General features: G+C 68.8%; 3 protein-coding genes across 3 annotated transcripts; 2 read left to right on the plus strand and 1 right to left on the minus strand.

Moving 5' to 3' along the window:
• The first annotated feature begins 1,192 nt into the window (after window positions 1-1,192).
• Window positions 1,193-7,735, plus strand: GTF2F1 (general transcription factor IIF subunit 1). Its single transcript, XM_084280835.1, has 12 exons — window positions 1,193-1,683; window positions 1,827-1,899; window positions 3,193-3,386; window positions 3,940-4,110; window positions 4,236-4,414; window positions 4,502-4,646; window positions 4,733-4,794; window positions 4,902-5,021; window positions 5,101-5,174; window positions 5,275-5,410; window positions 5,669-5,759; window positions 7,382-7,735. The coding sequence occupies exons 1-12, from the start codon at window positions 1,535-1,537 to the stop codon at window positions 7,584-7,586; spliced, it is 1,599 nt and encodes a 532-aa protein (XP_084136961.1). The 5' UTR covers window positions 1,193-1,534; the 3' UTR covers window positions 7,587-7,735.
• A 1,257-nt stretch (window positions 7,736-8,992) lies between these two features.
• Window positions 8,993-9,990, plus strand: PSPN (persephin; the record flags this gene model as incomplete). The annotated part of the gene is made up of 1 exon (XM_084280836.1): window positions 8,993-9,990. The coding sequence occupies exon 1, from the start codon at window positions 9,499-9,501 to the stop codon at window positions 9,988-9,990; it is 492 nt and encodes a 163-aa protein (XP_084136962.1). The 5' UTR covers window positions 8,993-9,498.
• Window positions 9,991-10,047: 57 nt separating this feature from the next.
• On the minus strand, window positions 10,048-12,522 carry ALKBH7 (alkB homolog 7; the record flags this gene model as incomplete). Its single annotated transcript, XM_084280837.1, has 5 exons — window positions 10,048-10,140; window positions 10,227-10,345; window positions 10,795-10,919; window positions 11,351-11,521; window positions 12,259-12,522. The coding sequence occupies 5 exons, from the start codon at window positions 12,520-12,522 to the stop codon at window positions 10,064-10,066; spliced, it is 756 nt and encodes a 251-aa protein (XP_084136963.1). The 3' UTR covers window positions 10,048-10,063.
• Between the last annotated feature and the right edge of the window lie 3,617 nt (window positions 12,523-16,139).

Raw genomic sequence — 16,139 nt, forward strand, 5'->3', positions numbered from 1 at the left:
GACAAACCCCCCCCCCCCCTTCCTCCTCCTCAAGCCCCTTCCCCATCTCAACCCCCAACCCCTTGGGGGGGGGGGGGTCCTCTCCTCCTCCTCCTCCTCTTCCTCCTCCTCCACCCCCCTCCCCGGCCGCTCCCTCGCCGTGTCCGTTGGGAGGAGCCCGAGGACCCTCCCCCCCCCCCCCTCCCCTCCCCCCACCGAGGACAATTCTACGCTCAGTTTTTACTTTTTACCGCTTGTTTTTAACTTCACAAATAAAACGAGAACAAAACTCCCCCCCCCGCCTGCGCCCCTTCCTCACCCCCCCCTCGGGACCCCCCAGGACCCCCCACCCACGTGGGTTTTGGGGTGAAACCCGGGGGTTTTGGGGGGCCCCGGGGGGTGAAGCCGGCTGGTTCTGGGTGGAGGGGGGGTTGTGTGGGGCTGGGGGGGGACTGAGGGGGTGGGGGGGGAGAGGAGGAGAAGCGGGTGGGGGGGCGGTTTCCCTGTTGAGCCCCCCCCAGCCTCCCCTGGGGTGGGTTTTGGGGTGAAACCCGGGGGTTTTGGGGCCCTGTGGGGTGAAGCCGGCTGGTTCTGGGTGGAGGGGGGTTGTGTGGGGCTGGGGGGAGAGGAGGAGAAGCGGGTGGGGGGGCGTTTTCCCTGTTCAGCCCCCCCAGCCCCTCCCCACGGGCGGGACTCCCTCCCCGGGCCGGGTTTGGCGTGGAGAGGGACGCGTTGCTATGGCGACGCTGCCGCTGCGTTGGACTTCCGCCCTTACGCCGAGGGAACTTCCGCCCTTACGCCGGGGGAACTTCCGCCCTTGCGCCGAGGGAACTTCCGGCCGCGCCGCAGCGCTCACGGGAGCTGAGGCAGGCGGCGGCCGCGCATGCGCAGTGGGAGGGGGGTCAGGGCCTGGGGGGCACCGGGAGGCACCGGGGGTCCGGGTGGGGGTACCGGGAGTCCGAGGGGGGCCTGTGGGGTCCTGGAAGAGCCTCGCGGGGCCTTGGGGTGCGCTCCTGGCTCCGGGCGGGGCCTGGAAGGTGTCCCGGGGGGTCCCGGTTGGTCCCGGTGGGGGGGGGGGGGGGTCGTGTAGGCCTCACCGGGCCCGGGGGGTCCCGGTTACTCCCGGGGGGGTCGCGTAGGCCTCACCGGGCCCGGGGGGTCCCGGTTACTCCCGGGGGGGTCGCGTAGGCCTCACCGGGCCCGGGGGGTCCCGGTTACTCCCGGGGGGGGGTCGCGTAGGCCTCACCGGGCCCGGGGGGTCCCGGTTACTCCCGGGGGGGTCGCGTAGGCCTCACCGGGCCCGGGGGGTCCCGGTTACTCCCGGGGGGGTGTCGCGTAGGCCTCACCAGGCCCGGGGGGTCCCGGTTACTTCCAGGGGGGGTCGCGTAGGCCTCACCGGGCCCGGGGGGTCCCGGTTACTCCCAGGGGGGTCGCGTAGGCCTCACCGGGCCCGGGGGGTCCCGGTTACTCCCAGGGGGGTCGCGTAGGCCTCACCGGGCCCGGGGGGTCCCGGGCAGGACGCTCAGCGCCCCCCGCCGCTCCGCAGGACGCCGTGATGGCCGCGCTGGTGAGTAGGGACCTGACACCCCCCCCCAGCCCCTTGCCCGGCCTCCGGACCCCCCCCCGCCCCCCACCCTCCGCTCCGCTCTCCCCGCAGGGCACCGGCAGCCAGATGGTCACCGAGTACGTGGTGCGAGTGCCCAAGTGAGCCCGGGGGGACTCGGGGAGGGGGTTACGGGGGGTCTGGGGGGCTCAGGTGGGTCAGGGGGGGGCTGAGGGGGGGGTTAGGGGGTCCGGGGGGGCTCGGGGGGGTCCGGGCAGGCGCTGAGGCCCGGTGGGTGCTGCAGGACGACCACCAAGAAGTACAACATCATGGCCTTCAACGCCGCCGACCGGGTCAACTTCAGCACCTGGCACCAGGTGGGGGCACGGGGGGGGCGCCGGGGGTGGGGGGGACACGGGGGGGGACCCTGGGGGGTCAGGGGCACGGGGGTCACTGGGGATGGGGGGGACATGGGGGGGACCCTGGGGGGGTCAGGGGCACGGGGGGCACCGGGGGTGGGGGGGACACGGGGGGGGACACCCTGGGGGGGTCAGGGGCACGGGGGGGGGCACCGGGGGTGGGGGACACGGGGGGTGTGCACCGGGCGTGGGGGGGCACGGGGGGGGCACTGGGGGTGGGTGGGACATGGGGGGGCACCCTGGGGAGGTCAGGGGCACGGGGGGGCACCGGGGGTGGGGGGGACACGGGGGGGGCACCCTGGGGGGGTCAGGGGCACGGGGGGCACCGGGGGTGGGGGGGACACGGGGGGGGACCCTGGGGGGTCAGGGGCACGGGGGGGGCAAGGAAGGGGGTGGAGGGATGGGGAAGATACAGGGGTGGGGGCATGGGGAGCGGGGGCACAGGGACTGGGGGGGATATGGGGGGGTCTGGGAATTGGGGGAGGGGTTGAGGAGCTGGAGGGGGTTGGGAATGGGGGGTTGGGGACCTGGAGGGAGTTGGGAATGGGGGGAGTTGGGGATCTGGAGGGGGTTGGGAATGGGGGGAGGTTGGGGATCTGGAGGAGGTTGGGAATGGGGGGGTTCAGACCCAGGGGGTTGGGAATGGGGGGTTCAGGCCCGGGGGGTAGGAGACTGGGGGGGGGTTGGGGACCAGGAGGGATGGGGATCCAGGGGGGTTGGGGACCAGGGGGGTTGGGGAGCAGGAGGGATGGGGACCCAGGGGAGTTGGGGGGGTTTGGAGACCCGGGGGGGTTGGGGACTGGGAGGGATGGGGACCCTGGGGGGGGGTTGGGACTCGGGGAGTTTGGGGACCTGGGGGATAGGAGACTGGGGGGGGTTGGGGACCCGGGGGGGGTTTGGGGACCTGGAGGGTAGGAGAATGGGGGCGTTTGGGGACCCGGGGTGGGTTGGGGACCTGGGGGGATGGGGACCCGGCGGGGTTTGCAACAAGGGGGGGTTGGGAACTGGGGGGGTTGGGGACCAGGGGGGTTGGGGACCAGGGGGGTTTGGGACTGGGGGGGATTGGGGACCTGGGGGGGTTTGGAGACTGGGAGGGATGGGGACCCAGGTGGGTTGGCAACAAGTGGGGGTTGGGGACTGGGGGGGTTTGGGGACCGGGAGGGATGGGGACCTGGGGTGGGGGGTGTGGTTTGGGGTCCAGGGGTGCTGGGGACCCAGGCCCATGGTAGGGTGCCCCCCCTGCCCCCCCAGGCGCGCATGGAGCGGGACCTGAGCAACAAGAAGATCTACCAGGAGGAGGAGCTGCCCGAGAGCGGCGCCGGCAGCGAGTTCAACCGGCGGCTGCGCGAGGAGGCGCGGAGGAAGAAATACGGGATCATCCTCCGGGAATTCCGGGCTGAGGACCAGCCCTGGCTGCTGAGGGTCAACGGGAAGGCCGGCAGGAAGTGAGGGGGGAGGGGATGGGGGTCGGGGGGGGGATGGGATGGGGATGGGATGGGGATGGGGATGGGGATGGGATGGGGATGGGATGGGGATGGGGATGGGGATGGGGATGGGATGGGGTGGGATGGGATGGGGAAGGGGGTGGGGTGGGATGGGGATGGGGATGGGGATGGGATGGGGTGGGGATGGGATGGGATGGGGATGGGGATGGGGATGGGGATGGGGATGGGGATGGGATGGGGTGGGGATGGGATGGGATGGGGATGGGGATGGGGATGGGGATGGGATGGGATGGGGAAGGGGATGGGATGGGATGGGATGGGAATGGGGAGAGGTGGGGATGGGGTGGGAAGGGGGATGGGATGGGGGATGGGGATGGGATCCCTTGGGACTGGGAGGTGGGATGGGGATGGGATGGGAAGGTGGGATGGGATGGGGATGGGATGGGATGGGATGGGATGGGATGGGATGGGATGGGATGGGATGGGATGGGATGGGGAGGGGAGGGGTGGGAAGGGCCCAGCCCCCTGCCCCACACTGGGGGTCCCTCCGCAGGTACCGGGGGGTGAAGAAGGGGGGGGTGACAGAAAACGCCTCCTACTACGTGTTCACCCAGTGCCCTGACGGCGCCTTCGAGGCCTTCCCAGTCCAGCACTGGTACAACTTCACCCCCCTGGCCAAGCACCGCACGCTGACGGCCGAGGAGGCCGAGGAGGAGTGGGAGAGGTGGGGGCACAGCGGGAGGAAGGCCCCGGGGCTGGGGCTGGGGCTGGGGGTGGGGGGGATATCCCTGAAGGACCCCCCTGGTGTGCTGTGGGGGTGTCACCACAGGGTTTTTCCCCCCCAAAAAGGAGGAACAAGGTGCTGAACCACTTCAGCATCATGCAGCAGCGGCGGCTGCGGGACCAGGACGAGGAAGAGGAGGAGAAGGAGAAGGCGGCCAAGAAGAAGGGCGGCGACCTGAGGATCCACGACCTGGAGGACGACCTGGAGCTCAGCTCTGAGGACAGCGAGGCCAGCGAGGCTGAAGGCAAGCAGGGAGGGATGGGGGCAGCTCAGTGAGGGGCTGTGCCAACCCCAGGACCTCCCCCCCCCCCAAAATAACCCCCCTCCCCAGGAGAGAAGGCGCCGAAGCCGAAGAAGAAGGCGCCGGCGGGGAGGAAGAAGAAGAAGAAGAAGGGCTCTGAGGACGAGGCCTTTGAGGACAGTGATGATGGGGACTTTGAGGGGCAGGAGGTGGATTACATGTCTGATGCCTCCAGGTAGGGCTGGGGGGCCGTGGGGAGGGGTTTTGGGGGGGGGTCTTGTTGGTGTCCCCCCCCCTCACCAGCCCCGCTCTGCCCCGCAGCAGCTCGCTGGAGGAGGAGGTGGGGAAGCCCAAGGTGACCAAGGAGGACGATGGCCCTAAAGGTGGGGACAGGGTGGGGTGGGGGATGACACAGGGACCCCCAACACGAGCTGGGGGGGGGGTCTTTGTGGCTCTGTGCCCCCCCCATAGTGCCCCCCACCCTCCCCAGGTATCGACGAGGCGAGCGAGAGCAGCGAGGAGAGCGAGGAGGAGAAGGCGCCGGAGGAGAAGGAGGAAGAGGAGGAGGAGAAGAAGGCTCCCACACCACAGGAGAAGAAGAAGAAGAAGGGTAAAACCCCCCCTTAACCCCTCCCCAAGTTATTTTTGGGGTGAAAACAGCCAAAATCAGCACATTTCCCCCCCCTCAGACAGCAGCGACGAGTCGCAGACCTCAGAGGAGAGCGACATCGACAGCGAAACCTCCTCCGCCCTCTTCATGGCGGTGAGAGTTGGGGTGACCCCCCCACCCCCCTTTAACACCCTCAGCCCCCCCTCCCCACACCTTTTCCTGACCCTTTTTCTCTCCCTACACCCCCAACTAGAAGAAAAAGACCCCCCCAAAAAGGGAACGCCGGGGTTCAGCCAGCAGCTCGAGGGGGAACAGTCGGCCGGGGACACCGACGGAACCTGGTGGGGCCGGTACCACCCTACGTGCAGCAGCCTCCAGGCTGGAGCAAGGTGAGGAAGAGGAGGTGTGAGAGGGTGAAAAGGGTGTTGGAAGGGGGTGTTTTGGAGGGAAGGAAGAGTTGAGGTGTTAACAGGCGGCGGGACGGTGCGGCGGCGGCGGTGACTTTCAGTCACCGCCGCCGCCGCACCGTCCCGCCGCCTGTTGGGTGAGGAGGGGGAGGTGATGTGACATCGTTTGTTATATGAGGGGGGGTCTCTCTGTCTCTCTGTGGGATCCCCCCCTCCTCAAAATCTCTTCCTCTTCCCCAGGTCGGCGTCAGGCGGATCAACCAGCGGCCAAACGGCTGAAGATGGAGGTGACGGCGCAACCGCCGTCCGGGAAATCCACCCCCAGCAGCGGGTGAGGGATGGGGACAGCAGGGACACCAGGGACAACAGGGACAACAGGGACAACGGGGTGTTGGGGTGGTGTGGCCCTGGGGGGGATGGTGATGGTGACAGTGACGTGGTGACACCAGGGTGCTGGTGGTGATGTGGCCCTGGGGGTGATGGTGATGGTGACAGTGACATGGTGACACCAGGGCGCTGGGGGTTGTGGCCCTGGGGGGCACAGTGCGGCTAGTGACACTGTGGTGGTGGTGGTGACACCTGTGTGGCCACCAGCTGTGTCACGCTGTCACCCAGGGTGTCACAGCGCCACATAGGGTGTCACCACCACAGTGTCACTACCACCACCACGGTGTCACCACCACAGTGTTACCACCACCACGGTGTCACTGCCATGGTGTCTCCACCACTGCCACAGTGTTGGTGTCACCGCCACAGTGTCTCCACCACCGCCACAGTGTCACCACCACCACCACAGTGTCACTGCCACCACCATGGTGTCACCACCACCACCATGGTGTCACCGCCACGGTGTTACCACCACTACCACGGTGTCACCACCACAGTGTCACCACCACCACCACAGTGTCACTGCCATGGTGTTGCCACCACCACAGTGTCACCGCCACGGTGTCACCACCACCACCACCATGTCACCACCATGGTGTCACCACCACTGCCACAGTGTCACCACCACGGTGTCACCACCACCATGTCACCACCATGGTGTCACCACCACTGCCACAGTGTCACCACCACGGTGTCACCACCACCACCACAGTGTCGCTGTCACGGTGTCACCACCATGGTGTTACCACCACTACCATGGTGTCACCACCACAGTGTCACCACCACTGCCACAGTGTCACCACCACTGCCACGGTGTCACTGCCACCACCACGGTGTCACCACCACTGCCACGGTGTCACTGCCACCACCACGGTGTCACCACCACTACCACAGTGTCACCACCACGGTGTCACCACCACTACCACAGTGTCACTGTCACGGTGTCACCGCCACGGTGTTACCACCACTACCACGGTGTCACCACCACAGTGTCACCACCACCACCACAGTGTCACTGCCATGGTGTTGCCACCACCACAGTGTCACCGCCACAGTGTCACCACCACCACCACCATGTCACCACCACGGTGTCACCACCACTGCCACAGTGTCACCACCACGGTGTCACCGCCACAGTGTCACCACCACCACCACAGTGTCACCACCACTGCCACAGTGCCACCACCACGGTGTCACCACCACCACCACAGTGTCGCTGTCACGGTGTCACCACCATGGTGTTACCACCACTACCATGGTGTCACCGCCACAGTGTCACCACCACCACCACCATGTCACCACCACGGTGTCACCACCACTGCCACAGTGTCACCACCACGGTGTCACCGCCACAGTGTCACCACCACCACCACAGTGTCACCACCACTGCCACAGTGCCACCACCACGGTGTCACCACCACTGCCACCGTGTCACCACCACGGTGTCACCACCACTGCCACAGTGTCACCCTCACGGTGTCACCACCACGGTGTCACCGCCACGGTGTCCCGGTCCCGCCGCCCGTTAACACCGCGCCCCTTCCTTCCCTCCCCCCCCGTGCCCAGCGAGGTGCAGCTGACGGAGGACGCGGTGCGCCGGTACCTGAGCCGCAAGCCCATGACCACCAAGGACCTGCTGAAGAAGTTCCAGACCAAGCGCACGGGGCTGAGCAGCGACGCCACCGTCAACGTCCTGGCGCAGATCCTCAAGCGCCTCAACCCCGAGAGGAAGGTCATCGGCGACAAGATGCACTTCTTCCTCAAGGAGTAGGGACCCCCCCCCAAAAGAGCCCCCCCAAAGCCCCTTCACCCCCTTTTCACCCCCTTTTCACCCCATTTCCCATCCATTCCCTTCCATTCCCCCCCAGTTCCCCCCCAACACCGACCCCCTCTTCAGCCTCTTCAGCCCCTCTTCAGTCTCCTCCCCCTCCTCAGCAACTTGGGGGGCACTTTTCCTGCCCCCCAAAGCCCCTTCACCCCCTTTTCACCCCCTTTTCACCCCCATTTCCCATCCATTCCCTTCCATTCCCCTCCAATTCCCCCCCAACACCCAACCCCTGACCCCCTCTTCAGTCTCTTCAGCCCCTCTTCAGTCTCTTCCCCCTCCTCAGCAACTTGGGGGGCACTTCTGGTGCCCCCCCAAATCCCCTTCACCCCCTTTTCACCCCCTTTTCACCCCATTTCCCATCCATTCCCTTCCATTCCCCCCCAGTTCCCCCCCAACACCGACCCCCTCTTCAGCCTCTTCAGCCCCTCTTCAGTCTCTTCCCCCTCCTCAGCAACTTGGGGGGCACTTTTGGTGCCCCCCCAAATCCCCTTCACCCCCTTTTCACCCCCATTTCCCCCCATTTCCCATCCATTCCCTTCCATTCCCCTCCAATTCTCCCCGCAACACCCACCCCCTGACCCCCTCTTCAGCCTCTTCAGCCCCTCTTCAGTCTCCTCCCCCTCCTCAGCAACTTGGGGGGCACTTTTCCTGCCCCCAAAGCCCCTTCACCCCCTTTTCACCCCCTTTTCACCCCTTTTCACCCCATTTCCCATCCATTCCCTTCCATTCCCCTCCAATTCCCCCCCCAACACCCACCCCCTGACCCCCTCTTCAGCCTCTTCAGCCCCTCTTCAGTCTCCTCCCCCTCCTCAGCAACTTGGGGGGCACTTCTGGTGCCCCCCCAAATCCCCTTCACCCCCTTTTCACCCCCTTTTCACCCCATTTCCCATCCATTCCCTTCCATTCCCCTCCAGTTCCCCCCCAACACCGACCCCCTCTTCAGCCTCTTCAGCCCCTCTTCAGCCTTTTCCCCCCTCCTCAGCAACTGGGGGGGGCACTTTTCCTGCCCCCCCTTGCCCCCTAACCCCCCTATTCCCCCTCTCAACCCCCTTTTCCCCCCATTTCCCATCCACTGCCCCCCTCACACCCACCCCCTGACCCCCTCTTCAGCCTCTTCAGTCTCTTCCCCCTCCTCAGTGACTGGGGGGGCATTTTTCCTGCCCCCCCTTGCCCCCTAACCCCCCTTTCCCCCCCTTTCCCATCCATTCCCCCCCAATTCCCCCCCCAACACCCACCCTCTGCCCCCCACCTCAGTCTCTTCCCCCTCCTCAGTGAAGGGGGGGTACTTTTCCTGCCCCCCCTTGTCCCCTAACCCCCCTATTCCCCCCCATTCCCATCCAATCCCCCCCTAACACCCACCCCCTGCCCCCCACCTCAGTCTCTTCCCCCTCCTCAGGAAAGGGGGGCCCCTTTCCCTCCCCCCCCCCCCTTTCTGGGGCTGTTGCTATTTTTAGAAGGTTTTTATTCCCCTCCCCCCCTGGGTCGGTATTTCAGGTATTTCCCCCCCCCCAAACTGGGGGGAGCCCCCACGGGGGGGGCACATTCCCCGCCTGCCCCCTGCCGCTCCCTGGGCACTGACCCCCCCCCATTAACCCCTCCAGGGGATTTGGGGGGGGGGGGGAAACCGCATCACTGCGCCCCCCACCCACCCCAGTGTCCCCCACCCTCCCTGGGGGGGGGGGTCCCAACACCCCCAGCACCCCCTTTCCCCCCCCTCGCTCACCTGGGGGGTGTCCAGCGGGGGTTTTCCAGCTCCACCCCCACCCAGGGAGGGTTAAGGGGCCCCCCCCACGCCCCCCCCCAACCCCATAAATGCGGCGGCGGCGGCTCCGGGCAGCGGCAGCAGCAGCAGAGGATGGAGCCCCCCGAGCCACCCTCAGCCTTCCTCCTCCTCCTCCTCCTCCTCCTCCTCCTCCTGCCCAGCGTCCCCGCCGCCCCCCCGGCCTCCAGCTCCGCACCTGCGCCCCCCCCCTCCCCTTCCCCCCCCGGTAAAGCGGGGGGGTCCCGCCGGCCGGGGGTGGAGGGGGGGCTGGGGGCCGGGGCGGGGGGGTCGCGCTGCGCCCTGCGGAGCGTCACCCTCCGCGTGTCGGAGCTGGGCCTGGGGTACCCCTCCCCCGAAACCCTGCTCTTCCGCTACTGCGGGGGGGGCTGCCCCGCACCCCCCACCAACCACGGGCTGGTCCTGGCCCGGCTGCGCCCCGGGGGGGGCCCGGGGGGGGTCCCGGGGGCGGGGGTCGGCCCCTGCTGCCGGCCCAGCCGCTACGAGGACGTGGCGTTCCTGGACGAGGGGCAGCGCTGGCACCGCCTGCAGCAGCTTTCGGCCGCCGCCTGTCGCTGTGTGGGGTGAGAGACCCCCCCCCCAAATAACCCCCCACCCCCCCAAAGCACCGGGCTGGCTGCGGGGTGGGGGTGTCACAGCTTTATTTTGGGGGAGGGGGGTCTGTTGCCACCCCCCCAATAAACGCTGGGGAGTCGCCAGGAGAGTCCGGAGTTGAGTCTGGGGAGGGGGAAAGGAAGAGGTGGGGGGGTCAAAGGGGGCGGGTTTGGGGGTGATTTGGGGTCGGGGGGGGTGTCTGGACTCACCGGGGGGGTCGTTGCGGTAGATGAGGGCGACGCGGCGCCCGCGGGGGACCCGGCGCCCCCCGAACCAGGAGGCGGCGTCTGGGAGGATCTCGTGGGTGAACTCGTAGCGGGCGGCACCCCTGGGGGGATGGGGGGTGTTAGGGGGGGTGTTGGGGGTCTGGGGGGGTTTCTTGGGGTGCTGAGGGGGGTCCCAGGGGTGATGGAGGTCTGGAGGGTCCTGGGGGGGCTTCTTGGGGTGCTGGGAGGGGTGTGGGGTGTATTGGAGGGTCCCAAGGGTGCTGGGGGGGGGGGCGTGGGGGGAAACGTTTGGGGGGTTTGGGGGTCCTTAAGGGGTCCCAGGGGCGCTGGGGAAGGTGTCTGGGGGTCGTGGGGGGGCTTCTTGGGGTGTATTAGGGGGTCCCAAGGGTGCTGGGGGCTTCCCGGGGGTCTTTGGAAGGGTCCCAGGGGTGATGGAGGGGGTCGCGGGGGGCTTCTTGGGGGGGTGGGAGGGGTGCAGGGTGTATTGGAGGGTCTTGGGGGAGGTCCCAGGGGTGCTGGGGGGGTTTCCCACCCCCAACTCCCCGCTCACCGCAGCACGTAGAGGGACCCGGGCTCCAGCAGCAGCTCCAGCCAGTGCCCGGCCCCCCCGCAGCTCTGCAGCCGCATCACACTGGGGGACCCCAGGGACACCCCCGCGATGGTGCAGCCGCAGAACTGGGGGGGGGGGAAGGTGGGGAGGGGGCGGGTCAGCGCCGCAGGGACCCCCTGAAACCCTCCAAAGACCCCCGGACCCCCGGGACCCTCTTCCCCCCTTCCCAAAGCCCTCCCAAGGACACCCCCCCCGTCCCCCCCTTTACCCCTGGCAACCCCAGGGACCCCCCCAAAGACCTGCAGACCCCCCCACCCCCCCCCCAAAGTCCATCAACCCCCTGGGGAACCCCCAGCACCTCTGGGACCCCCCCAAACGCCCCCAAGGACTCCCCATACCCGCCCCTCCGGCCCCGCCCCCTCCCGGTTTGACCCCGCCCCTGCCTCACATTGACCCCGCCCACTCCTGGCTTGGCCCCGCCCCGTCTCACCTTGGCCCCGCCCGTCTCACCTTGGCCACGCCCCCCGCCTCGCCTTGGCCCCGCCCCCCGCCTCACCTTGACGCTGTCCACGTGGGGCCGCACGTGGCCGCGGGGGTGCAGGTCGAGCACGTGCACCAGGGGGCGCGCGGGGCGCGCGGGCGGGAAGGCGGCGGCCACGCGCGCGAGCAGCGCCCGCCCCGCCCCCCCCTGCAGCGCGCGCTCCGTCTCGCGGTACCAGCAGATGGCCTGGGGAGGGGGAAGGGAGGGGGAGCCGGGTGACCCCCCCGGCCCCGCCCCCGGTAACTCCCGGCCCCGCCCCCGGTCACCACCCTGGCCCCGCCCCCGCAAACCCCCGCCCCCGCCCCCGGTGACCCCCGGCCCCGCCCCCGGTACCCCTGGCCCCGCCCCCACTAATCCCCTGACCCAGCCCCCGGTACCCACGACCCCGCCCCCGGTGACCCCCCGGCCCCGCCCCCACTAACCCCCGGGCCCCGCCCCCGGTACCCCCCGGCCCCGGTGACCCTGACCCCGCCCCCCGTACCGCCCTGGCCCCACCCCCGGTACCCAGGGCCCCGCCCCCAGTGACTCCCTGGCCCCGCCCCCAGTAACCGCCCTGACCCCGCCCCCGGTGACCCCCTGGTCCCGCCCCCAGAAACCCCTGACCCCGCCCCTGCCAACCCCCTGGCCCCGCCCCCGGTGACCCCCTGGCCCCGCCTCCCAGTACCCCCCTGGCCCCGCCCCCGCAAACCCCCGCCCCCGCCTACAGTGACCCCCTGACCCCGCCCCCGGTACCCACGGCCCCGCCCCCAGTGACTCCCTGGCCCCGCCCCCAGTAACAGTCCTGACCCCGCCCCCGGTCACCCCCTGACCCCGCCCCCGGTGACCCCCTGGCCCTGCCCCCGGTACCCCCCTGGCCCCGCCCCCGGTGACCCCCTGGCCCCGCCGCCAGTGACCCCCCGGGCCCCGCCCCCCGCCCGCCTCACCCCGTCCCAGTGGCCGCCCTCGTAGCGCCGCCGGCCCAGCAGCGGCTCCAGCTCCCGCAGCAGCTCCGCCGCCTCTTTGGGGCTGACGAACCCGCCGCGCACCAGCGCCAGGCCCCGCAGCCGCCGCTCCACCTCCGGGCCCGAGGCGCGGAGCAGCCCCGGGTCGGCCTCGGCCTCCGGGCCCAGCCCCGTCCCGAGCGCCGCGCAGGGCCCGGCCCAGGCCCGCGGGCCCCGCCGCCACAGCCCGCCGCCCGCGCGGAGCATGGCGGGAACGTGCGCGGAGCACGGCGGGAGCACAGCGCCCCCTGTCGCCTGGGAGGACTGGGCGGGGCGGGGCCAGGGGCGCCGGGAACCCACCGGAGCCCTTTGGGACCCTCCGGGACCCTCCGGAGCCCCCCAGGAGCCCCAGAGCCCTTTGGGACCCCCCAGAGACCCCCAAGAGCCCCCAAAGCCCTTTGGGACCCTCCGGGACCCTCCAGAGACCCCCAGAGTCCTTTGGGACCCTCCGGAGACCCCCAGGAGCCCCAGAGCCCTTTGGGACCCTCCGGGACCCTCCAGAGACCCCCAGAGCCCTTTGGGACCCTCCGGGACCCTCCAGAGACCCCCCAGAGCCCTTTGGGACCCTCCGGAGACCCCCAGGAGCCCCCAGAGCCCTGTGGGACCCTCCAGAACCTTCCAGAACCCCCAGAGATCCACTGGAGACCCCTGGGACAGACACATGCACCCTCCCCAGCCCCCCAAATGGCCCCCATACCCCCTAAAGCCCCTCCCTAGCCCCCCAAATCCACTCCATACCCCTAAATCCCCCTTCCTAGTCCCCCCCAAACACCCCCAGACCCCCTAAATCGCCCCTTAGACCCCCTAAATCCCCCCCAATGCCCCTCAGACCCCCTAAATACTCTTCCTAGCCCCCCAAATGGCCCCCATACCCCCTAAATCCCCCTTCCTAGCCCCCTCCAAACACCCCCAGACCCCCTACATCGCCCTTTAGACCCCCTAAATCCCCCCCCCAGCCCCCCAAATCCCCCCTCAACCTGAGGCGGAGTTGGGGGGGGGGGGTGTGAATCTCCTGCCGATCCAAAGGGGGTGTTCCCCCTCATTCCGGGGGGGTACCCCTGGGCCTGAAGGGCGTTTTTGGGGAGAGACCCCCCTAAATCCCCCCTTAGGCCCCCTAAATTCCCCCCAATGCCCCTCAGAACCCCTAAATCCCCTCCCCAGCCCCCCAAATCCACTCCATACCCCTAAATCCCCCTTCCTAGCCCCCCCAAACACCCCCAGACCCCCCCTAAATCACCTCTTAGACCCCCTAAATCCCCCCAGACCCCCTAAATCCCCCCTCCAACCCCAAAAATCCCCTCCCAGCCCCCCAAATCCCCCCTCAACCTGAGGCGGAGTTGGGGGGGGGGGCAGGGGAATGTCCTCCCTATCCAAAGGGGGGGTTCCCCTCATTCTCGGGGGGTACCCCTGGGCCTGAAGGGCGTTTTTGGGGAGGGGGCGGGCTGATCCCGGGTCCGGACTACAGCTCCCGGCAGCGCTGCCGGCGGCATCCCAGGAATTCGCGGCGCGGGATGGCGGAGCCGCCGCTTCAGGCCCCGCCGAGCTGAGGCGACCTGAGGCCCGGGGCTCGGGGCTTGGGGGGGCTTGGGGGGGGGGGAGGGGGCTGCGGGGGCATTTTTTGAGGGGGGGTCTGTGTGTTTAAAGGGTGGGGTGAGGGGGAATTAAACCGAAGAGGCCTGAGGGACGAGGGGGGAGGTTGTGCCCCCCCCCACACCCAGCCAGGTCTCCCCTCAAGGCGTTTTAGGGGGGCACCCACCACCCCCCCCCCGCCCTTCTCGTCCCCGGGTGAGGTGATGATGGCGGAACCGCTCCTCAGACGGACCTTCTCCCGCCTCCGGGGCCGCGACCGCCCGCGGGGGAAGAAGCCGGACGCCAAGGATCGAGGTACGGACACCCCCCGGGGCTGGGGAAGGGGGTAACCCCCCCCCCCAAAACCCCCCTAAGGAAGGGACCACCCCCCCCCCGATACCCCCCCCCCAAGGAAGGGGGACACCCCCCCCCCCGAATACCCCCCCCCAAGGAAGGGACTCCCCCCCCCCGAATACCCCCCCAAGGAAGGGACACCACCCCCCCCATACCCTCCCAAGGAAGGGACACCCCCCCCCCCATGCCCCCCCCCAAGGAAGGGACACCCCCCCCTTGATACCCCCCCCAAGGAAGGGACCCCCCCCCCGATACCCCCCCAAGGAAGGGACACCCCCCCCCGATACCCCCCTAAGGAAGGGACCCCCCCCCCAAAAGGGAACCCATCACCCTGGGGGGGGGGCTTCTGTGACACCCCCCCAAGGAAGGGACCCCCCCCCCCAAAGGGAACCCATTAGCTGGGGGGACGGGGGGGGGGCCTCTGTGGGACACCCCCCCCCCAAAAGGGAACCCATCGTCCTGGGGGGGGGGCTTGTGTGACACCCCTTCAGCCCCCAAGGAAGGGACCCCCCCCCCCAAAGGGAACCTATCACCTTGGAGGGGGGGCTTCTGTGACACCCCCCCAAGGAAGGGACACCCCCCCCCCCCAAAGGGAACCCATTAGCCAGGGTGGGGGGCTTCTGTGACACCCCCAGGAAGGGACCCCCCCCCCCCATTGGGAACCCATCGTCCTGGGGGGGGGGCTTGTGTGACACCCCTTCAGCCCCCAAGGAAGGGACCCCCCCCCCAAAGGGAACCTATCACCCTGGGGGGGGCTTTTGTGACACCCCTTTAGCCCCCAAGGAAGGAACACCCCCCCCCCCCCCCCAAGGGAACCCATCATTTTGGGGGGGGCTTGTGTGACCCATTTGGGATGGTAATGGGGGGGTGATGCTGGGGATGGGTAAATTGGGGGGGGGGGAATCCCATTTGGGATGGTAACGGATTTGGGGGGGTGATGGGGGGCTGTTGGGGGGGGGGGGGATGGGTAAATGGGGGGGGATCCCATTTGGGATGGTAATGGGGGGTGAGGGGGGGTGGGTGATGGAGGGATGGGTAAATTTGGGGGGGATCCCATTTGGGGGGTGATGGGGGTCTGGGGTGGGGGGGATGGGTAAATTGGGGGGGGGGGATCCCATTTGGGATGGTAACGGATTTGGGGGGGGGGGGGTGATGGGGGTGTGGGGGGGGTTGTTTTGGGGATCCCCCCCCCCTAAATCCTGCTTCCTTTCCCTTCCCCACCCCCCCCCAGACCACCCCCCTCAGCACCCCGCTTCACCGCTGGATCCCCAAGCCTCCCCCACCGACCCACCACCAGCAACACCCCGCAAACCAAACTGGTCCCCCTTCTCCTGCGGGGGTGGGCGCACCGAGAGCCCCCCAAAAACCCCCACCCCTCAAGAGCCACCAGATCCCCAAGAGCTGGATCCCACCCCTGGGCTGGGACCCTCAGAGGAAGAGGAGGAGGAGGAGGATGAAGAACCAGCAGCAGTGGACGAAGGCCACGGGGGTTGGGGAGAATTTGGGGGTGCTGGTAGGGGTCCTGGCCATGGCGTCTACCTCCAGAGCCTGGAGAGGAGCAGCAGGCACTGGGTCTTGTCCTCAGTGAAGGTTCCAGAACCTGAGGAACCCCGTGGGGGACCTGAGGGGAACCCCCCCAAATCCACCAGCGACCAAGGGGAGATCTGGTACAACCCCATCCCTGAGGATGAGGACCCCCAGTTTGGGGACTGCTGGGGGGAGAAGAAGGTGACAGGAGGAGGAGGAGGAGAAGGAGGAAGAGGAGAAGGAGGAAGAGGAGGAGGAGGAAGAGGAGGAGGAGGAGGAAGAGGAGGAAGAAGAGGAGGAGAAGGAGAAGGAGAAGGAGAAGGAGGAAGAGGAGGAGGAGGAAGAGGAGGAGGAGGAAGAGGAGAAGGAGGAGG

Source organism: Gallinula chloropus (assembly GCF_964237585.1).
Source record: "Gallinula chloropus genome assembly, contig: HAP1_SCAFFOLD_725, whole genome shotgun sequence".
Classification (NCBI taxonomy): domain Eukaryota; kingdom Metazoa; phylum Chordata; class Aves; order Gruiformes; family Rallidae; genus Gallinula; species Gallinula chloropus.

Excerpts from the sequence above, each read along its gene's own strand:
- GTF2F1 (XM_084280835.1), top strand. The coding sequence starts at position 1,535 with ATGGCCGCGCTGGTGAGTAGGGACCTGACACCCCCCCCCAGCCCCTTG. Across the intron at positions 5,411-5,668 it reads AGCCTCCAGGCTGGAGCAAG|GTCGGCGTCAGGCGGATCAA; the intron begins GTGAGGAAGAGG and ends CCTCTTCCCCAG. Across the intron at positions 5,760-7,381 it reads AAATCCACCCCCAGCAGCGG|CGAGGTGCAGCTGACGGAGG; the intron begins GTGAGGGATGGG and ends CCCCGTGCCCAG.